The 23,638-nt window shown below is 39.1% G+C and overlaps 1 protein-coding gene across 3 annotated transcripts in view; it reads left to right on the top strand.

Moving 5' to 3' along the window:
- The window catches only part of STK32B (serine/threonine kinase 32B), a 152,101-nt gene that overhangs the window by 74,600 nt on the left and 53,863 nt on the right, over nucleotides 1–23,638 (top strand). For all 3 annotated transcript variants that reach the window (XM_048943147.1, XM_048943149.1, XM_048943148.1), the window contains exon 4: nucleotides 7,925–8,098. In XM_048943147.1, the coding sequence (XP_048799104.1) occupies nucleotides 7,925–8,098 (174 nt within the window). The remainder of the gene's footprint in view (nucleotides 1–7,924; nucleotides 8,099–23,638) is intronic.

Below are 23,638 nucleotides of genomic sequence, written 5' to 3' on the forward strand. Positions count from 1 at the left end.
GGACAGAATGTGGCAACCCTGCCCATGTCAGGGGGGTTAGAACTGGATGATCTTTAAGCTCTTCCCCAAACCAAAATATTCTTTGACATCATTTTGCATGCAAGGAAATACTGGGGGACTGTTAAGTTTGCAGAAGAAAGACCCAAAGAAGAGACATTTCAGGGGAAAAAAGAACTAATTACAGTCTTCCACTACTCAAGGGGGTGATGATGATGACATAAAGATGGCAACATTTACAGATAGAGAAAAAACAATTTTAGAGATGCACACTGAAAAAGCAAGTGACACAAATGATATGGTGCAGCAAGGGGAATCCCAGCTGGACATAAGCAAAAACATTTCTCTTCAAATTTCAATGACTAGCCAGAACAATCTTATTGCAGAGGCTGGAAAATTTTTATCCTTAGAAATTCTCTAAACTCTGCTGGATAAGTCCTTGTGCAACCTGACCTATGTTTGAAATTATCCCTCAGTAATGAAGTAAAAGATTGAACTTGTTGGCTTCCAGAGAGCCCCTCTGACCTAAACTATTTGTGAGTCTTTTTTTGATGTTCAGTGAATACAATTCAATAACAATATAAAAAATGTTATCTCACTTGACTATGTGTCTTATGCAGCCCCTGACTCTAAGCTCTCCACTTCCACTCTAGAGGAACCATCTGAACGGTACGAGCATTTTCTAATACAGAAAACCAAAAAATTGATTACATGATTTCTCTACTATACTGGAGAAGGCAACAGAACACCCACAGTTATTAGCATAACCCATAACTCAAATGACCTCGTCCTCAGCTAGCTCGCTTTTTCATAACTTTAGTTAATTACTCTTCATTGTGTCTTGCCTGCTGTGTGGTAGCAGTGTTCCTGGCTGAGATAAATGTTGAGGTAGTGCACGTGGCAATGAATTGTTTTTCAGACTACAGAGTTTGTGGCCTCTTCTCTCATCCTCCTGAAAAGAGAAAATAAGTTTGTGTGGATGAATAATAAACTGACTTTAATCGACAAACCAATATTAATTGATTATCTTATATAATTTGTAATTGATTATCTTATATAATTGGTTATATAATTATATAGCATTCTAAATGGGTCTGCAACATATTTCTTTCTATCTTTCTTGAGACAGAATTTCCTGGCACCTTTCAATTTCATTTCAGGCTATTTTTTATGTAGACAATTTTCTTAGCTGTCCCTTTTGGTCACATCTGATCTGAATAGAATTTGATAAGGTATTTCAAATAAGCATAAACAACTGATTTTTATAGAAGAATCTTTCTGTTCTCAGAAGATTTTAACATAATCTTGGAAGGTATCTTTTACATATTTATAAAGGAAGTAATCTGTTGTTCTCAACAGCATTTGGAGAAATGACTTTTGTTTTTCTGAGCTTGAAAAGTATTTCCATTTCTTTGCAACAGTAGGATTCTATTAAATATTTTGCAAGCACAAATTGCAAATTCCAATAACCAGTGCTTACTCTTTTTCCAGAAGGGCAAAAGAAATCTGCAGAAATATAACCAAAACAGATGTTTTGAAGGAACATTTCAAACATTCTTTCACAATACTTGCATACTTGTGTTTACAATGTTCACAAATCTTGTGTTGTTTTTCTCTTGATATTTGTCTTTGTCTTGGCAGTGAACACAAACATGACATTTCTTTACTCAGTTTGAACGTCTCTTTCTTTATGAAACAAGTATTTGCTTTTCCCCCTCATAGTGGATATAATAGTTTTCATTTTACCTTTTCAACACAGGCGAGTTTGTAATGACTTGAAGAATGAACAGAGTTGTTATTTATGGCGCTCATACCTTTACTTAATACACACTTACTTCTATAGCAGCCTATACTATGCCTACATTATACTATTCCATACACATAACAAGGTGTTTTGCACCTTTGCTTTACTTTTCTCTTTAGCTGTTCAGTGTAAAGATATTTGCCAAATGCCAAATTATTCAAGTCTTTAAGTGACTTGAGTGTTCTTGACGTAAGTGTATGTTTTCAGTACAGCAAGTTTTGGGTGGCCCTACTACTGCCAAACAGTTGATGAGAATAATTCTACAACATAGTTACACAAACTGGACTAGTGAAAAAACACAAGGCAAACATGAAGAAATAATGATACCATGAGCAGTAACTATGTCTAATTCTTACATAGGCACTTTGCAGCAGAATCTTTTTAATCACAAGGCAATATGTTACTTGTTTGTGGTGAGGATGTAATTTGCCTACAACTTCACAAATTCATTGGTGATATCTTTGAATATAAAGAAGTGTTGTACACCAACATATACTTGAATGTCATAGAAGTTGATTTTAGCAATCAACCCAAAATTTTAGATTAAGATTGCTAGTTTTTAGCATACAATCTTACTAATGATAATTAGTAATTTCATGGAAGGAGACCAGTCTGACCAATTAATGAGTTTAAACTGTTGCCTGCCCCTTCTTGGATAAGGTGAAGTCACACATGTTAGAGATGAGTTTTCCTTTTTGGAGTTTGTGTTTGAAAGGTTCCTCAAGGCTTTGCTAATCCAGGCCAATACTGAGCAGCCCTACAACAGATATTAACAAGAACTCACAGGGGCTACCCCGTGAGGCAGTGAGACACATGGCCAGGTCTTTCCAAAGCCACTGCATTTCTTGTTTTGACTGCAAAATTAGGAACTGGTGCACTGTTGCAGTTCTGTGCTTTGCATTACTCTGGGGTTGAATGCCCCGTTCCTAGAAGTGTTCAAGGGCAGATTGGATGGGGCCCTGGGCAGCCTGCTCTAGTATTAAATGGGGAGGTTGTTGGCCTTGCATGTGGCAGGGGGGTTGGACATTCATGACCCTTGAGGTCCCTTCCAACCCTGGCCATTCTGTGATTCCGTGAAAGAGAACTTTGAGCTCTGCTACATTGTGCCTGCTTTTCCAGCACACAGAAAAATCTGCAATCATTGAAGGCTTCATGTTGTTAAAAAAAATTACCTCCTCCTCTTAAGGCTGCCAAGGGAAAACCAGAGAATGATCCTTCTTTAAATTTCTAATTAGGAGCAACCAACACTAAATCGTTTGTCATATTCAGTAAAGAACAGAGATCTCATCTGAATATCTGAACTGTTCGTGTCTTGCTTTAACTGATCACCTTGGATTTATGAAGTTTGGCATTGGCTCAATGATGCAAATTTTATGTGTTTTTTACTCTTAAAATTGTACACAAAATGTTAATCATTATGTCCTTTCCTCTGGAAAAACTTTGGATAGTGGGTGTTTCATCTAGAAGGATTTCTACAAAAAATTACCCCAGCTAAATACGATGATGGAGTATGAAGGGGAAAAGTTATCTTAATAATACATCTGTAACTGCCTTTGTGGAGAGACAGAGATACAAATAACAAATAAAACTATGATATAAATACAATAAGAGATATTATTAAAACAAATATACAGATAGAAATAAGAAAACTGATATAACTAACTCAGAACGTGCTCTGTTTAAATTTATTTCCATGGAGGATTTTGTTCAATTGTAATTTATCTTCCAGTCTGAAGATAATAAAAAATTCAATTCACTGTTGCTAGGGGCATATTATTTTATCTTAATTTGAAGAAAGCTTATTCTAATGCATTAAAACTTTTCTTCAAGCAAGGGGAAGCAGAGGCTAGCTCCGTAATTAGAATTGTTATCCTACAACAGGCTCATGACACTACTCTAAAAAAAAAAAAGGAAAAGAAAAAATGAAATTTAAGACACTTACTCTTTCATTTCAGAGGAGTTTAAAATCTTGGCTTTACAGAAGAAAAGTAATATATTTTACAGTAATGTAGTACTCAGTGTTGGTCACAAGGCTGCAATTCGTTCAGTATTTCTCAGCTACCTGGTTAACATTAAAATCCAAAACAACCTCTGATTTTACTTAAAAACCAATCAGCCTTTTTGAATGTCATTTGCCTTTGATCAGATAAGAAGCTTGCAGAAGTAAAATTACTGTGATTACTCAAAAAGCTAATCTCTAGGGGGCTGATTTGCCACCAGCCCCTCCGCAGCCTGCAGCAAGAGTTTCAGAAATTCATTTTTTCAGGTGGCTAATATTTCATTTGCTGTCAATTTCAATTCTTAGACCAATAAATCAAAACCACTTATTTCTTGAAATATTGAAAAGCAGGAAGCTAAAAGGGAATAGCTCATTTCTTGTGTAGAGAATGAATATTGGATTTGTGTAAGGTAGATAGACAGAGGACAAAACTGCTTGTGATCATGACAAACAAAGCTGGTCAGAAGGTGATATGCCAGGTCCTGAGAGTCCTTAACACACAGCACAAGCCACAGCATTTTGGACTACCCAGCTGCACAGTGAAATGTGGAGCAGCTCCTGCTGTGCATTCAGCAGCTTAATAACCTGTATCTGCAGGAGCTACTTAGTGGAAAAGCATCAGCTCCAGGGGCCTTCTGCTGTTTGCCATGTCCATGCCTTCCTCTAGGTTGTAGGAGCATCATTTCACTGGAATAAATTCATCTGCTTTCCAGAAAATCTCTTGGAATGGTCTTATCTCCAGCACTTTTTATATTACTCTGCTCCGATCCAGATAGTTGGAGAAATGCCACCCACACAACTGTGAGCCAACTGTACCAACTGTGCATGGGAAATACTATTATCCATGGCTACACACGTATGATTAGCATAATGATGTGTGTTAAGTGTGATATAATTCAGCACAGGTGGAAATGTCTGCTCTGCATACTACACATATCCATTTATAGCATCTTTTCTTTCAAACTTATCCAGCTCTCATCTTAAATACACAGATTTGAATACACAGCACTTCTGACAGGATCAGCGGTCACCACAGATACATATCACTAAAAGTGGAAGAAAAGTCTGGCTCCAAGTGAAAGAGAGGAGAGTCAGAGCTCTGCAAGAGCTGTGCCTGGGCAGACATCATTCTAGCTTAAGTGTCTACATAGAAGTGTCCTGTTGGTCATTTACAGCTTGTGACAGATGCAGGAAAGCTTATGAACGCTTCTGAATCCTCACTTGGTTTCATTCTTATTTCATCTGTTTGGATTCAGAATGTGTTATTCTAGAGCTAGAATCTTCTCTGGAAGCCTTATATTTTTCTTTTTCGGGATTGTGCTTACCTCAACATGTTTACCTGATAGTGGGTGCTCAGCTGATACTAAATGATCTGACATGTGCCAGGGCAAAAGCCATCTCTTATCATCTCAGTCTGGATTCCTGTATGTCAAACTAAGATCCAGAAAGTCCTGCAGCACGTTTGAGTACTGGAGGAAAGCATTATACATCTCCGTGCTATTCTTTGCTGTTTTCTACGTATTTTTCTGCATATTTCTGTGTTGTTTCTGTGTTTCTTGTGACTCCCAAGATAGATGGGCATCTATTCTGATGCAGTGTTGTTTCTCTTAGGTTGCTGTGGAACGTGAGTAGAAATAACATGCACACTCCTGAACCTCACTGTCAGCAGACAATATATAGTAGCATTTCCTGCCAATAATGGAATGGAATAGGGTAACAGTTCTTTCCAGTTCTTATTTTTTAACTCTCTTTTAAATCCTAGATGATTCACAGTTGCACCAAAAGTTTACTTGGGAACATAGCACAGGGCCACTATTCCCCCACTCTCAATTGCAAGAAACTAGAGTGCCTCAGCAGAAACACAAACTTGGAATGAAAATTCCATTCACAGTTGCACCAAAAGTTTACTTGGGAACATAGCACAGGGCCACTATTCCCCCACTCTCAATTGCAAGAAACTAGAGTGCCTCAGCAGAAACACAAACTTGGAATGAAAATTCCATTCCATCAAGTATTATCAATTATGTACATGTGGAGAACATTCCACATTTATTCCTGGATTGCTCTAGTAGCACATTTATCTTGAGTACACTTTCAAACACAGTAATTATTTTCCCAGAAATGGCAATAGTTGTTGAAGTTAAAACAGAAGTCAGTCCTTATCCAGACTTCATCCTCAGCCTCACAGTCACATTAAATAAATTACTTAGGACATTATAATTCTTATGATGAGAGTGACATCATATTCGTGTTACTGGTGTATAATCATGTGATTCTAGACACCATGAGAAATATTTAATTCTGGACTAGATGCAGTATTTTATTCATAAATTTAAGTAGAATTTTCAATCAGTGCCTTTTTATTTCACTTATTTTTCCTTTTTTTATGACACAAAAGGGAACCAGACAAAATCTACTCTTTACTGAAGTAGTAGCTGAAGAAAGAAGTTAACATTTCTCATTACCTCTGCTCAAAGCTACAACTACTTCATTTAAAAATATCATTTAAAAATAAAAAGAAAAAAAAAAAAAGAAAAAAGACCATTAAATATAACAATGTATTTAGTCTTTCTTTTTGCAATTGCTCCAGGCTCAGCAATGCACAACATTCAGACTAATTTGAATATAATTGAAGCTTTCTCTTTTCAGTGCTTGTGTGCTGAAATTCTGAGTCTCTGGAGGTGAGCAGATACCTTGTGCCAACCTCTTTATGATTCTGACATACTGAGAAGTAAGCTTAATGCAAATAAAATGGCAACCTCCCAGCATTTGAAAGGCATACAGGAATGTAACCTAGAGACACTTGCATCTCAGATCTGTGCTCAGAAAGAATAGAAAACATTTAAATTCATAACAAACTATTTGTGACAATCTTAAACAGTGTCTCATTTCAGAAAGTGCAGGCCTAAGTGCAAGGAAAACCATTTGTAACTGTCAATTAAAATAATTTACTGTAGACTTTTCTGGAGGTTTTTTCTGCAAAGCTACTCTTTTTTTTCATTTCCTTATATATTTTATGGCTCAGAACAACTGAATCTGTAGCTAACATATATTACACAGCTCATGGGATAAAAAATGATGGAGGAGGAACTATCATCCTGGATCACTTCTCAGCCTTTCGTATTCATGTCTGATGTAAGCTAATATAACTTCACAACAAAATGAATTCTCAAACCAGTGTAAAGTGACTTCATATTAGAAATAGGGTATACACCATCCTCCATTTGGGAAATCTAAAACACTGTGTCTTAGCTGCATTCAGAAATGAAAACCAGTGAGTTTCTATCAGTTTACTTAGATTGGAAGAAAATAGAGTGATGGCAGATTATCCAAGGTAAGTAGAAACAGATGGAAAATCCTGCTTACCCGAGCACTGTGTACACTACACGTTGGCTGGCTACACTCTTGGGTTTACAGGATTTAAAACAGACCAGAATTTGGCCCTCATCGTATTCAACGTGCAGTTCTGGGAAAGTGTTCAAAAGAATTTAGTTGGTAATCATGAAGGCTCTGTCATTTTGCAAGATGTAAGTTGCAGGCTGAAAAAAATAAATACTGTTAAGCAGCAAAATTGCAGTGTTATTTCTTGTTGAATTTGGAGTTATGCTAGAAGCTATAGAAAATATTCAGCTATAGTGCTGTGTATATTTACTGAATATGGAATATACCACTGGGACAGCAGCTCTTGATCCTGCAAAGTTATCTTCCATAGGTACTGAGCTACAGGCAGATACATCTAGTACCAAATATGTTTCAATGTCTTCTATTTTATTGCTTCTATGTAGTAAGCTATTTTGCTGACTGAATGTCTATATGGTTATTTTAAAATGTAGAAAACTAAAGAGTATTTTAAATGCAGTTTATCAACATTAAAGTGCTTAGTTATGGTTAAAACACTTCAGATACTTGTGCTGCAGTGACCCAAGCTCTGCTTGGACTCAGAGTCCTACAGCAAACAAAGAAAGTTCGGCCATGGAATTGTACTACCACATTGGAGAAATCGGTGTGTGCCTTTTGAGCAAATCATGAACTTGCCTTGAACAGAACTACTTCTGAGAGCTATCCTAGAGCATGCTGCAACTGCTTCTCTGATCTGAAATCTCAGCTGTATTTCCTTCTTCCAGGTATTCCTTTCAAGATGAAGAAGACATGTTCATGGTGGTTGATCTCTTGCTTGGAGGAGACCTGAGGTACCATTTGCAGCAGAATGTTCACTTTAATGAAGGAACCGTCAAACTGTACATCTGTGAGCTGGCACTTTCCCTGGATTATTTGCAGAGATACCACATCATTCACAGGTGAGAGAATTTCATTTCAGGGATGGGTTGTTTTCTGTTTGCAAACCAAAGGAATTTTATCACGTATCAGATAACATCTAAATACATCACCTAACATCCTTCTGGCTGCTTTTAATTTCATTTTGATTCTCTGGATCCTCAGTTCTCCTGAACACAAAAAAGTTGTAAATTCAGGGCAACACCTTCACACAACAATGTGAGGGAAAGGTCAGAACATCAAGTGCTAGGAATTAGTGACTTTTTTTGCTTGCAGAATCTGCACTAGGTTGATGAGTGGTAGGAAAGGTGGAGAAATAAGAGAAATAGTAGAAATGAATTGGATCAGGAATAGGTGTTGTGTCCTTTTTGCATTTCTTTAATTACAACAACCTCTTATTTTTATTGCTTAATGGATGGCAATCATAATATTTATGTCAGAAATTGTGTCATGTATTGAGTGAGGCCTGTTTGTTTTCTATCTGTTTACATGAGACAGTGGGGTAAATTCTTTTCTGTATTACAGAATCACAGAATCACAGAATCACAGAATCACCCGGGTTGGAAGGGACCCCAAGGATCATGTAGTTCCAACCCCCCTGCCTAGCAGGGCCACCAAACATACACATTCAGATCAGGTTGCCCAGGACCCTGTCCAACCTGGCCTTAAATACGTCCAAGGACGGGGCATCCACAACCTCCCTGGGCAGCCCGTTCCAGGGCCTAACCACTCTCCTAGTAAAGAACTTCCCCCTAACATCCAACCTAAATCTTCCCTCCTTCAACTTAAAACCATTTCCCCTAGTCCTGCTGTTGTCAGCCCTTTTGAAGAGTTTACTCCCCTCCTGGGTGTAGGTTCCCTTCAGGTATTGATAGGCTGCAATGAGGTCACCCCGCAGCCTTCTCTTCTCCAGGCTGAACAAGCCCAACTCCCTCAGCCTGTCCTCATAGGGGAGGTGCTCCAGCCCCTTGATCATCTTAGTCGCCCTCCTCTGGACCCTTTCCAAAATCTCAATGTCTTTCTTGTACTGAGGGCTCCACACCTGGACACAGTACTCCAGGTGGGGCCTCACAAGAGCCGAGTAGAGAGGGACAATCACCTCCCTGTCCCTGCTGGCCACCCCTCTCCTGATGGAGCCCAGGATCCCATTTGCCTTTCGAGCTGCCAGAGCGCACTGCTGGCTCATGTTCAGTCTCTCGTCCATCAGGACCCCCAGGTCCCTCTCTGCCGAGCTGCTCTCAAGGACCGCTCCTCCCAGCCTGTACAGGTGCCTGGGGTTCTTCCGGCCCAAATGCAAAACCCTGCACTTTGCCGTGTTGAACCTCATCAGGTTCACCCGAGCCCAGCCCTCCAGCCTGTCGAGGTCCCTCTGAATGGCATCCCTTCCTTCCACCGTATCAACCGCACCACTCAGCTTGGTGTCGTCAGCAAACTTGCTGAGGGTGCACTCAATTCCCTCATTGATGTCATTAATAAAGATGTTAAAGAGCACCGGTCCCAAGACAGACCCTTGGGGGACACCACTTGTTACCGGCCTCCACCTGGACATAGAGCCATTGACCACCACCCTCTGTCTGCGGCCTTTCAACCAATTGCTTATCCATCGGGTCGTCCACCCATCAAATCCACTTCCCTCCAATTTGGAGATGAGGATGTGGTGGGGGACCATGTCAAAGGCCTTGCTCAGGTCCAGGTAAATGACATCGGTCGCCTTCCCTTCGTCCACCAATGCCTTCACTCCATCATAGAAGGCCACAAGATTAGTTAGGCATGACCTTCCTTTGGTGAAGCCGTGCTGGCTGTCTCGGATCACATGCTCATTCTTTATGTGACCGAGCATGTTGTCCAGGAGGATCTGTTCCATGATCTTCCCAGGCACGGAGGTGAGACTCACCGGCCTGTAGTTCCCCGGGTCCTCCCTGCTCCCCTTCTTGTATATGGGAGTGACGTGACCCTTCCTCCAGTCGTCTGGGACCTCACCTGACAGCCACGACTTCTCAAATATGATGGAGAGTGGCTCGGCAACCACCTCAGCCAGCTCCTTCAGGACCCTGGGATGCACTCCATCCGGCCCCATAGACTTGTATTCATTCAGTCTAAGGAGGCGCTCTCGGACTTGCTCTGCCCTTACAGTGGGGAGGGATTTACCTCCTTGGTCCCCACATAGAGGTTTGGTGATGCAGGGTTCAGGGACGTGAAAAAGACTAGAATCCTGGCCACCAGTGAAGACCGAGGTGAAGAACTCATTCAGCACCTCAGCTTTCTCTTCATCTGTTGAAGCCAGTTCTCCTTTTAAATTAACCAAAGTAGGTACGCCCGTTTTGGCCTGTCTCTTCTGGGCAATGTACCTGTAGAAGGTTTTCTTATTGTTTTTCACGTCCCTTGCCAAGTTCAGTTCTGCCTGCGCCTTGGCTTCCCTGATCCCACGTCTGCAAGTCCGGACGGCATTCCTGTACTCTTCCCAGGTGACACAGCCTTGTTTCCAGAGCTTGTACACCCCTTTCTTCGCCCTCAGTTCTCTCAGCAGGTCCTTGCTGAGCCATGCCGGTTTCCTACCTCGCCTGCCCACTTTCTTATTCAGAGGAATGGAGACCTCTTGTGCTTCCAGAAGGGCATCTTTGAAGAGCCGCCAGCTCTCCTCAACATCCTTGTCTTTGAGGGCAGCGCGCCAGGGGATCTTGGCCAGAAATCCATTGAGTAGCTTGAAGTCTGCTCTTCTGAAGTTCAGTGTCCTGGTCCTGCTCTTTGCCAGGCCCACATTGCTTGAGACCACAAACTCAACCAGGGCGTGGTTGCTGGAGCCCAGGCAGCCTCCAACCTTGACGCCTTTGATGATCTCCTCAGCGTTGGTGAGCAGCAGGTCCAGCAACGCTTCACCTCTGGTCGGTCTGTCCAATACCTGAACCAGAAAGCTATCATCAATGGATTCCAAGAGCCTTCTGGAGCTCTTGCAGCTTTTAGTGTAGCAACTGTGAAGTTTTGTTTGGCTCAATCCTCTGTTTTATCCTTTTATGCTAAATTCAGGATATTTCTCCTTGGTTTGCACTGGCTTAAACAGAAAAATTGTTTTATTGCATTGCCAAAGCTGGATGTGAGATTCAGAGAGCAAGCGGAACTGAACTGTGCCATAGATCTTTTAGTGACAAGTACAAACAAATTTCTTCAAATGCTTTAATTGATATTCTTCATCCTATCTGCTCACCAGAGCTGCCTCATGATTTTGTAATAAAGTGATAATAAAAAGTGTGATCTGACTATTGAAGAGGGAGTGTCAGTACAAATTTCTCAAACCTGAGGGACAGTGGTAGATGTGTCCTCTGTAAACAAAACTGTACAAAACAAAATCCAAGAAAGCATTGCAACAATTTTTTTTGCTTGAAATAAAAAGCATACAAATGTTGCAAGCATTATTGTGCATTTCTATGTATTCTGTATACAGGTTCCTTTACCACTGAATAATTTAAAAGTTAGGCTCGGAATTTCAGTTGACCTTTGTTTCTATGTCTTGAAGAATGTTCTTGGTGAAAAACAAATTGATGAGCACTTTTCTCACCTTCATTTTAATGAGACAGTTTATGTAGATAGGCTTTCAAACATTAGGCAAAGAATTTGTAATTAAAACTCGTATTTTATTACAAGCCTGGGACTTAAATATGTTTCACAGAATGGTCTTTGAAAGTTGGTGGATGTCTTGAGGGAATGAAGGGTTAAATTTAAGTCAATGTGTCTGTAGTTTTTTTCTTACATAACATGCATTGCCATGATTCAACTGAGGAATTGGGCAAGACTGTTCTGTTCTTTTCTGCATTAATTTATCATGGCTGGTAAACAATTTTACTGAATTTCCTGTTTCGCACTCATTGTAGTGCAGTGTAACATCACTGACTTTAAAACCAGCTGTTGATTTGCACCCAGGAAGGCAGGAGGAGTGGGGATCCTAGCTGGAACTGTTTGTGGGCATTTGGTGTCAATTTCCAAAGATGAGGTTTTGCTTTCACTTTATGTTGGCAATTTTTACAACATGAGACACATTAAAATAACTGGTTTATATGCTGTGGTGGTTCTCACTGGCTATTTTGTTAGGACTATGAGGACAGGCTGAGGGAGTTGGGCTTGTTCAGCCTGGAGAAGAGAAGGCTGCGGGGTGACCTCATTGCAGCCTATCAATACCTGAAGGGAACCTACACCCAGGAGGGGAGTAAACTCTTCAAAAGGGCTGACAACAGCAGGACTAGGGGAAATGGTTTTAAGTTGAAGGAGGGAAGATTTAGGTTGGATGTTAGGGGGAAGTTCTTTACTAGGAGAGTGGTTAGGCCCTGGAACGGGCTGCCCAGGGAGGTTGTGGATGCCCCGTCCTTGCACGTGTTTAAGGCCAGGTTGGACAGGGTCCTGGGCAACCTGATCTGAATGTGTATGTTTGGTGGCCCTGCTAGGCAGGGGGGTTGGAACTACATGATCCTTGGGGTCCCTTCCAACCCGGGTGATTCTGTGATTCTGTGATTCTGTGATTCTGTGACTGTTGTATAGGATGTGAAGGATCTGACTCTCCCATCCCACTGTGCTACTGGGGAGAAACTGGGACCTGAATATGGCACTTGCACTTCACTGCTTTCTGCCCATACCACCCAACTATGGTACAAGGAGCATTTCGGCTCTCACCTTCCCACCATGTCCCAGAACACCTCAGATGATCCATGTATCAGTGAAGGAATTACTACCTCAGGAATATCCATCATGTGCCACTGTCCCCCTGGCTTCAGCTATGGCAGGTCTTCAGCTGCTACAGACCACTCCAACAGGACTGGCACCTCTGATTTCAGTTGGCTAAGGAGCTGAGCAAACAATATTGCCATATGGAAACATGTTGATGTTGCTTTACTGCTGCAAACACCCAAACTGAATCACAGATTAAATCAACGAGCTTGCTGGCATTTATGCTCAGTGGAAGCAGACCTCAGCATTGTCAGTATGACAAAGTCCTTCTAGTCAGCATTCAGGAGTTAACCTATGAAACTGTATTGGATCTTTCACTTTTAAATGAGCATGTTAGTAGCAACAACAACAACAAAAAAAAAGTGAGTCACAGAGTCACTGAGAGAGCCCACTACTAAATTTTGTCTGTGCTACAAAGAGTGGTTGAATGATTCATCAGACTGGGTAGGTGGATTTTCAAATCATGACATTACAAAGAGCTGAATATATGATGTGTGAGTCAGGAACTAAACTTCTCAATATTTACAGATGTGTGTGAAATGTGTACAAGTTTCCATTACTATTGTATCCAGAAAAGTGACAGAAGGTATTTTTAAGGATTAGCCTGCAGCCCCAGGAATTTACTAGAAAAGGAGGTGAAAGTGAGGGAGACAGGAGCTATAAGGCACATGTGAATGGATGTATGAATGTCTAGGTAGGTGCTATGCCAGTTCCCTTGAGAGTTAACATGCAATGCCTCTGCACTAGCTGAGGCAGTTTGTTATGTGTATTTTGAATGTGGCAATTATTTCAGGAATACAAGTATTGTTTCTGCAGAGATGACTTTAAACATTAATTGTGCAAAAGCCATTATTCTTCAGTTTTTTTTCAATGAAAATTGCAAATTAATTGCATATAAATCCATATTTGCCAAGTAAAATCCTGCAAACATGATTTTATTTGTTATGTCACAAAAGAAAATGCTGCATTGCATGTCTCTCTTGCAGCTTTGTTGTAAATATTTGCAATTACGTAGATGTTCAACCAGAATTATAAGCACTTTAAAAAAAGAACGTGATAAGTTTCAAGTTATGATCTGAAGATTACTCTGGCAAATTTTTCACTTAACACTAAATTAATATTGAGATATCTCTATTAGATACTGGTAAAACTACATCACAAACTTATATTTCTCACAGCTTTGCTAGAATGATGTTTTTTCCACGTTTTTAAAATTTAAAACAAATCATTAAAAACCTGGATGAACAGTGTTTCTTATGGACCTTTGGATCCAGTGCACACAGAATGGCTTCTGACAGTTCACGTAGTCTCACTTGCTCTCAAATGTTGGATCAAATCTGGCACTCTGCATGAGCTGACATCAAGTTTCAGGACTGTACATCTGAATGTACTCTTTCCCGTGCTGCCTGTATAATATCAGTGAATAATATATTGGACAGAAGTTTTCCCATCAAAGCCTGAATGAACTTATTTCAGACTTGAGTAACTCAGCCTCCTCCTTTCACAAATGTTTCTGTTCATAAATTTCAATAAAACCACCTGCTTCCTCACTGAAGTAGGCTGCACAGTTTCATTCAGTTATTTCTTCCACCAGTGGCAGTTGTGTCTCCTAGGATGCTCTTGCAGCCAGAGCCTTAGCTCAGAGCAGCACAGCTCCTGCTGCCCAAGTAATGCACCCATACTGATCACATCAGGTTTTCTCTTTCCAAGTGGGCAAGTGTTAACTGCATTGTCCTTGCAACTCTACATCACTGCTTGTTTCCTTTAGTTTCATCTGGTCAGAAAGGAAGCTGGCTGTAGCAAGTGTCTGGAAAGGAAATTGCAGTAACTTTACATCACCATTTTGACATACTGGACTCTATGTTTGATCTGCATACCCAGTTTGTTGGCTTTTTTATTTCAGTAATTTTTTAAAAATGTAAAATAATTTGTATGTGTATACATAATGTAAGTATACAACTAAATCTTAGGTTGAAACACAGAATTGGTTCACGTAGTTCAGGCAGAAAATAATGGAACATGGTGACAAATGGAGGATTATGTACCATTCTACCAAGCATCCTGCTGCAAAGTAAGGGAGTTTTGCTGCTAAAGGCGAGGCCAGATGTACTGTCCTGTGCAACACTACTAGGCTGTGTTGTAGTGTAGGAACTTCATGTTCATCACCAGTGTGTCCTTCAAGGTGTCCAGCAGTCTGGTGAAATAGGGTAATACATCCAAATGAATGATGAAAGCCTCTCTCTTTCATAGTGTAGTCTTTCACTCACAAGACTACTCTCCAGAAGTAAAAACTCTAATTTTAAATGTTCCTTTCATAAACTGTCCATTTAGCATGTAAGAAGTAAATAAGCTTTTGAAATGATTTGAAAACAAAGACTTCATGCTTTGTTGATTTTTGCAGATGTTACAGATAGAATGGTGTCAATCTGGGGCTTATCAGGACAAGTTTCTTACTAGGACATAGTTTCTTACAAATTTTGGTTCATATTTCTAATCACTTTTATTAAGAAGAGTAGGCAGTAGATTCTGAAGTAGACAAACTGGAAAAAACAAACCAACAATCGTACTGTGACTATTATTCATACATACTCCCAAGGATCATGACGAGTCAAGAGGTCTGTTCACTGATTTTTTTTCATCTGTTTCCCCAAGTCTCTTCCATTTCTTTGTCTTATGTTCTTTAAACAAGTGCAAGCCCACATTATTTTCAAGGACAAATTGCAGAAACTGCACGAGAAGTTATGTAAAGAGAAGCAAATTAGAAAGGATATCAAAACCAGCTAAAACAAATGCTATGCAAATACAAAGCACAGAAAATCTGCTGAATGCTTATGAGCTAGCACTGATCAAAAAGAAAGACACTTACAAATTCTGTGCACAAAAGGTATTTGAGTTTTAGTTGAGTCATTAAAAAAAGAATTAGATATCACCAGATATGAATAAGCAAAGGACAAGCCTTTCAACTGTAGAATGGAGTTATTTACCTATGAGAACAAATTACTGTTACAAGTTTGGCAAGAGTAAAAGAAAAATTACTGGATAGATGAGACAGTATAATGCAACAAATGAAGCTGATCTGAAAACACAGTGAAATTTCAATATCCATAGACTGGATGACTAATGAAGAATGCCTGTATATAAAACAGCTGAGATGTGTGGTGCCCCACCAAGTGATCCAGTCCTGCCACTGGCACTGATATACTTCTCTATTGTGGACCTAGCGTGCTCTACATTCATCACTCAGGGAAAATACCAGAAGACACCCACGATGCCTTCTTTCTTTTCATATTCCATAGCTAAGACATTCACCCTGCGGTCAACAGAGGACTGTTCAGTTCCTTGCAGTTTTGAAGTGAATAAATGAAGTTGACTCTTGGTCCTTTCTTTCATCCTCCTTCTCATTACTGAGAAGCTGTAACAGTGTGTTAGCATGAAATATTTTGCTTAGTCAAGGAAAACTCTACTCCACAAACCTCACATCATTTAAAATTTAGGTGTCTCATGAAAGTTAGGAAAGGGAAGATCTGAACCATAGTCTGAACTGGGCCAATTATCATTAGCTAACAAATTTCTATTAGGAAGGACAGTCTAAACTGACCTTGTCCTAGCTTTTTGTGCTGTAGTGAGACTGACAGAGCAAGTGTTCCTCATTAACAAAAAACCTAAAGTTTTGTCACTGAAATTGTTTTTTTTACTTGTTTCTCTTTTTAGACACAAACACAAGTAAGTGCAGATATGATGTACAACTAGATATGGAGGAAGAAGTTACATAAGAGGGCTGATCTGAAAGTAATGCCTGTTGTTTTGTTATACCGCCTCACTATGTCAGAGGCAGATGTTGGTGGTATGGCAGTAGAAGCTGAACCTTCCAACCAATATTCCGTTACATTTTGTTGCTGTGTGACAGATGGCAGCAGAGGGACAAAATGTTGTCTGACATGGAAGTGCAGATGAAAATAGGGATTTTCTTGAATTCCTCTGTGTGAATTAAATGGGACTCAATGACATTCATCAGCGCTTGCTGAATGTTCATGAAGACCTAAAAGCAAATGTGAGCACAGTGAGATGTTGGGTGGTGCATGTGGTGATAGCAACTGTGCATCGCCTCTACTGGTACATATTTCTATGAGTACAGCTTGCAGGCTCTTGTCCATTGCTGGCATTGAGGACAGCATTAAGTGAGTGAAAGAGAACCTCTAAATGGCTTTTGGGGTGACTCAAAAGAGTAAAAGATCATTTCTTACAATTCTGAAGCAACCTATGAACCAGAAATCACTGGAAAGAAGTAGAAACATAAGTAGTAACTGTTGATGATCAGGCAGTTATGGACAGCACTGAAAAGTTTTTACACCAGTAGAACTCAGTCCCACTGAATTTTTCATTCTGTAGTAGTTTCACCTCTAAGGACGTACAGAGATAAAGGCCAGGCAAATTTGGGTTCTCTGTCATGTCATGAGGTACAAATGCAAACGGATAATAAAAAGTTGCCAGGGAACTTCCTTGCCATAAACTTGCTGCTGTAGTTAAGAGTGATAGGCAGATATTCTGGAGCTGTCAGCATGTCCACTGCTGCCCTAGGCCCAGAACAAATTTTCTGTGGAGCATGCTCAAAGTGGACCCATGAAGTCCATGTAGGACATCAGCCAACAGTTAGACAGTTCCATGCTCTGCATCTCCCATTTGTCAGTCATTGTGGCAGCGCAGCATATTATTGTGTTAGCTTTTTCATGTATGTCTGTCTGCTAGAGGACTTTCACAAAACCTACCTGCATGTCAGTTCTGGCATTATGACTCTCCTATGAAATGTATCTAGTTTCTGAAGAGCACACACTCTTTTAAACCAGCTGCCATCACCTGCCTGTGTTACTGCTTTTTCTCTTCTTATGGGTTTCTTTAACAGTTGTTTCTTATTAAACTAACTTTAAGTAAGAGAAGTGTTATGCTAAGTATTCAGCAGGACATATGGTATGTATCAAAATACTATACATATTCTTCATATCCACAATTTATCACCCCATTCATGGATAATGAAGTTAAATGGTTTCCTTCCTTCCTTCTTTTCTTGTCTCCTCAGTATTACAATTCTGAGCATGAATCAATTTCATAGATCCAAATGCTGAAGTAGGAGAGCTAATAGAATAGAAGCAGAGCTGTATATTCAAGATTATGTCATATCTCCATCCACAAATATTACTTGGTTTATGTTATTTTTCTTCTTTATGAAATTGCTATTTTCTGAAGTCAACTTAGTGTGTAAGGCATCTACTTGCTACTCCTGTGTACTAGCAAGGGTCACTGTGTTGGTAGCATATTGATGTTTGCTAATAGTCTCTTAGAAATTTCATGATATCACTGCTGTACACAGGTATATTCTGTCCATAAAAACAGCAGATTTGTATGCAGTGTGCCTGAGGTTTTTTTTATCTGTATCTAGTATATTTGATTAAAGTATTTAGATGGAGAGCAGGAATATGGAAAAAGAAGGCTGTAAACTTCAGGCTGAGCAAACAGAAACAGGTGGATGATTGCTTCTTTCTGCTATTCTGACTTTAATGACTGTATCATTTCTTCAGCTTGGATGAGCAATACATACACAGAGTGTTCTTGCATTCCCTTGGAAATTTCCTTATAATGTAAGCTACATTTTAATATAAGGCAAAATGACAGAAAGTGCAAATGGCAAAAAGTGCACATTTACATTAATTCTTCATGACTGCAGTATTCTTATAGCTCAGGAACTGAGAAGATTGTTTGAGATGCAATGGAAGACATTTCCTTAAAGGATATTGCCAATTTAAGCATCCTTCTCTACTTAAAAATTCATTCAGCAGCTTTCAGCACACCTTTGATATTCCACTGCACATTTTTTTTACTAAACTGCTACATGGAGGAATGAGAAAGAGGGGAAGATATAACATTGATCATCTAATAGAGTATTGCATTTTGAAACAAGTGGAAGGCAGGGCCTGTAATTAAGATACAGATTGCCAAACACTTAGTTCTGCTTCCCTTTTTAACTCTTTTGTTTTGCATTTTTTCTCAACACACTTTATGGGTGCTCTTCAAGGCAATTCTCTAGAAGTTTTTTTCAAATGTACTTATATCTTCTTTGTTCACTCATTAATTTCTTCATCTTGGTATGCACATGGAACTTTGGCACAGTTCTGGTTGCATGATTAAGAGTTGCTCTCTAGTCTAATGATAAAAATATTACAAAACATCAGCTTCTCCTTTTCTTGGTTCACAGTGATTGTTCTTCATTTCATCACGTTACACTCTGTAAGTTTATTTCAGTTATACTGCATATTTGACACTTTTGTGTATGTGGGTTGGAGGCACTTTAAAAGTTAAGTATGAGTTTTTTACAGTAGAAATACGTTCCCTCTTCCTATACAATATTGTCTATTTTCCACTCATAGATTTAGCTCAGATTATAAATATTTTGTGGTTCAAAGTTCAAATTTTTCCATGGTTTTATTCAGGTCTCTACCCTGTTAATTTTTAGTAAAAACCAGCACTGTTCAAAATCTCATCTTTCTATGTAGTTGTTATCATTCAGTATCCAGTGATGTGCCATGCAACTGGAATGATGAAAGGCCTCATGAATTATTAAAAAAAATAATAATAACAACAACAAAAAACCGTGAAAACACTACAAGAAAAATAACAGAGCAGGAGATATCCATTTTTAAATAGTGTAAGAAAAACAAACTGGTCAGACAGTCTTGATTTAAGCTCTGGATGTCTGGTCCCTGAATTCACAGTAAAAATGGCTGAGGTTTCAACTAGCTGCTCCTCAGGAGACAGTAGCAAGGGAAAACAAAATTGAAGATAACAGGTGCACCTGAGTGTATCAAGAAGAAAAAAGATATCATGTCCCTGTTCAAGAACTTCAGGAAGTTGCTAGGGAATAACCAGGGAAGGGATAAGAGAAACAGTTTTCTCTGCAGATTTGGAGGGGAAAAAGGCAATCTGGGAGTTTCCAGAGATTAGATAAAAGTGGGATATATTGACAGAAACTCCTTTGTTAAATGTGGAGATGGCCAGAGAGGATCCAGGAGCGCTGAAGAAGAAACTGGGGAATGCAGAGCATGAAGTAGTGTGTGGGCAAGGGAAACACAACTGGGAGAGGGATTGTCTCTAAAACTCCAAGTAAGGAGCAAGCAGCAAGAGTAGAGAGAGGCACTGTGGCACTGTGAAATGGGGGAATGATTAAGAGGCAAAATGAGCAATACGTGTTGCTCTCTCAAGTTGCTAAAAAAAAATTAAAAGTTGGTCTTTTTTAAAGCATCAGATCATAATATCTACTCAATATGTTTTGGATGTCCACTTCGAATTCATATTGATAAACAGTAACTGACTTACTGTTAATAATCAATAACAACTAGTAATATAGTAAACAAAACAATTAAGCAAGACTTGCTGAGGTGAAAACCTGTTGCCAGAAAGCTGTGTTTCTCAGCTTCAATGCTAATTAAATGTATTAGTTATCTAGTGCTCTGCCTTTAAAATCTACAGGGACTTGAGATTCTGCAGAATTTTCCCTTGGTGGTGATTCTTCAACTCTCATCTGCAAACCAAGTGTCAGCCACAGAAATTCTCTACAGACAGATGCTGATGCATACATATGGACTTCCACATGAATAGAGAGTTGAACACTAATTAAAGTATCAGCTTATTTCCTTTAGTCCCAGAGTATCTCCACTGCTGAAATTAAGAATTGTGAGCGTGTAGGCAAGGGCGTCCATTTCCAGTCAACAGTCCTTCATCCAGTCTTTATTATTTGACATTTGCTTTTGGAAGAAACAGAGTCAAAATGTTACAGCATAGGAGATCTAAAACTGAGAAATTGAGTTATGCCTTTGTTATCTAGATTTTTGAACACATGCAGCAAGCTGGTGTAACTCTTCAGCTATTGAGAAGAATGGTGGTGTTCAGTCATTACCTGTTCTTCCCTCCTAAGGAATTCTGGATTACCAATTTCCTTCTATCAGACAAGATTTTATCTGCCAAGGATGAAATATATCTCCAGCTGTTTAAGAGCAGTTCTGTGTGGCAATGCCAGGTCCCCCAGCTGCCACACATCCGGGCTTGTGATGGATGCCCATCTGGAAGTGAGTGAGGAACCAGCAGGCTCCATCCTCAGACATTCCTTTATTACCACATCTATTACTAAGAGAAGGCCATGCAGAGCTTCAGTCACTTTCACTGCAAAAATGGTGAAGATGTTTTATTTGATGGTATTTGGTAAGAAAATCCTTAACCATACATATGGCTCAATTCATCATGCATGAAGGATTGCACTCTTCGTGGTGTGAGATGACGTCAAACGAGACAATGAGTGCCAGAAGCGTGACTCCTGCAAGAGGCTTAAGTACCTGCCTGTGCTTCTGTGATAACATGTTACAATAATTTGACTCGAGAACATCCCTAGTTGTTTTCATAATCCTGTGCTGCGTGCTAAATGTTTCTGATGTTTTTAAAAACTTATAACTTATTCCACGGTTCACCAAGATCTAAATGCAGGAATCTATATTTAAATTAGCTGTCTGAGCAAGTGGATACCTATTCAACACAGCCAACAGAATCTAAATAGATATTCAGCTCATCAAAAGATAGATATTTAGTCAACTGAATCTTTACACTCCAGTGACTGTATTGTCTAGGCATACATTCACTAAAAATGGAAATGTAGCCACCTACTTCATAATAGCATCTAATGCAAATATCTTGAGTTGCATCCAATTTCAATTTTCTTTGAATTAAGTGGCAACTCCTATAATAATTTCACTTATAATAAAAAAAAAACTCTTATAAATTATAATAATAATAATAATGGCAAACTCTTATAATAAACATTACTGTAACAACAGTTTATCTGTAGAGTCTTGTCTAAAACCATCTTCACATCACAGCCTAGTAATCTTAACTATGATGGTGTTACTACTGCCTCTGAACTCAAGTAATATTGCAGATCTTTTGTTCCTTATCCAGATCAATCAAGAAGTCTTGGAATAATTAGCTGTGGGATTCCAAGCAATATGTAGTTGACCTCTTAGATTTCCTAAACATGGAAAAAAGAAAAGATTTCCTAAAAAGCTGGTGTATTTGGTCATCTCCATCCTGTCTAGTCCCATCTACTCTAAGCAACAATCTTCAAGAATATGCGTATTTATTGTTGTGGGATTTTCTTTATAAGGGTTCGTCCTTAGAATCATCCAAAGCTATTCTCAGAATAATTATATAGTAATTTACTATATAAACATCTAGGATAAACCTATCTATGTTAGAGGTAGAAAAGTGCCATGAAATGTTTGAAATGTTAGATTGGGTGGAGGGAAGAAATGCAGCACAAAATCTGGTATTTACCCTTCTGCTTCATAGAATTAATACATCTGTTGGTGTATTTCACAAGAAGACCTGCCAGTTCAGGTAGCAGCAGCTCAGGTTTTTTAATCTTTTACTGAATAGGATTTTCTTTTCAGGCACATTTCAGCCTGTGCTATTGCAACTCACTTTTATGTACATTAAATCTGTAAAACCAAATAGAATAGAAAGCATCCAAAGGATGTCAAAGCTCACTTGAGTGTGGAATGTATTCAGACTCCTCTCTGTGTATCTTCTTGTTGAATGTATCACAGGGTCTGAGATGGTCATTTTGATAAATAAAGGACTAAATACTTAATACTTTATTAAGGAAATGATGATGATAGTGAGGGTAGTGGGGAACCTGACATTCATGCTAGCATTTGGAGTTTCAGATTAGAAAGAACAAGACAGCATCACTTGCAGATATATGATTGTTTTCTGCTCACAGTTCTATAGCCCTTCTCCCTGCTATGTTGTACTGCTGAAACTCAGAGCAGCAGAAAATATTCCTGATGGGATGTTTCACTGCTGCCTTGAAGAGATGACTACCCTGGCACTTACTGGCAACCTTAGGATTTTCCTTTTCCTGTGCATGATACACCATGCCATCAGTGTGGACTATTGTTCAAGGTTCCTCTCAGACATCCAAAAACGCAAGTGCTCTAGATACAAGGTACATCCAGCATTAGCTCTATAAAGTGTCTGTAGTAAAGGAAGGACTCTTCTGTTGTTGAGTCCTTCAGGGAAAATGAAAGCTAACCACCGGATTGCATGCAAGTCATTTAGGTTGGGTAATGCTCACTTAGAAAAGAACCTCTGTAATCAGAAGAGGAATCCTGGGTATCACAGTGTGGGTTGTGTAATGCAAAAGCTCAGTTTATACAGCTGCCGTGGTACAGTTTTTAAATATTATGGTGTGCAACATAGACGATTCAAAGTATAGGTTCATGTATTTCTTTGGTCAAATCTTTATAATCTTTATAGCGTATAAGAATCTTTATCTATTATTATTGCAACTGCAGATAATCATATGTTCTGTATTAAATATTTCTATTTTAATCTGGTTCCCATGCAAGTTCAGGAGCCAAACCTGTCCAAAGAAGACTTATCTGTCTGTACGTACTCAGAAAAGCAAAAGGCTCAGTATAAAATTCATGTTCCTTGGCCTGTTATCTTCAACCCATAATAACAATAAATACTGCAATTATTTCTCTAATCCATACTTGAAAGTGTTCCCACTGGCTATACAGACAAATGAAGATTTTATTACTGCCACCTATTGTTACAAGTAGAGAATTGAACATATTTTCATAATTGTAGTTTCCAAATGGAAATATAATTGGAAAATAACAAGATTGTTCCAGTTGAAGCATTTGTAAATTAGCATGTTTGGGTTGCTTCCTCACTAGCATCATTTTAAGAGCTATAAAAAAAAAAAAGACTATTGCAAGTGATAAGAAAATTTAAGTTCTTCATGGACA

Source organism: Lagopus muta, chromosome 4, assembly GCF_023343835.1.
Source record: "Lagopus muta isolate bLagMut1 chromosome 4, bLagMut1 primary, whole genome shotgun sequence".
Classification (NCBI taxonomy): domain Eukaryota; kingdom Metazoa; phylum Chordata; class Aves; order Galliformes; family Phasianidae; genus Lagopus; species Lagopus muta.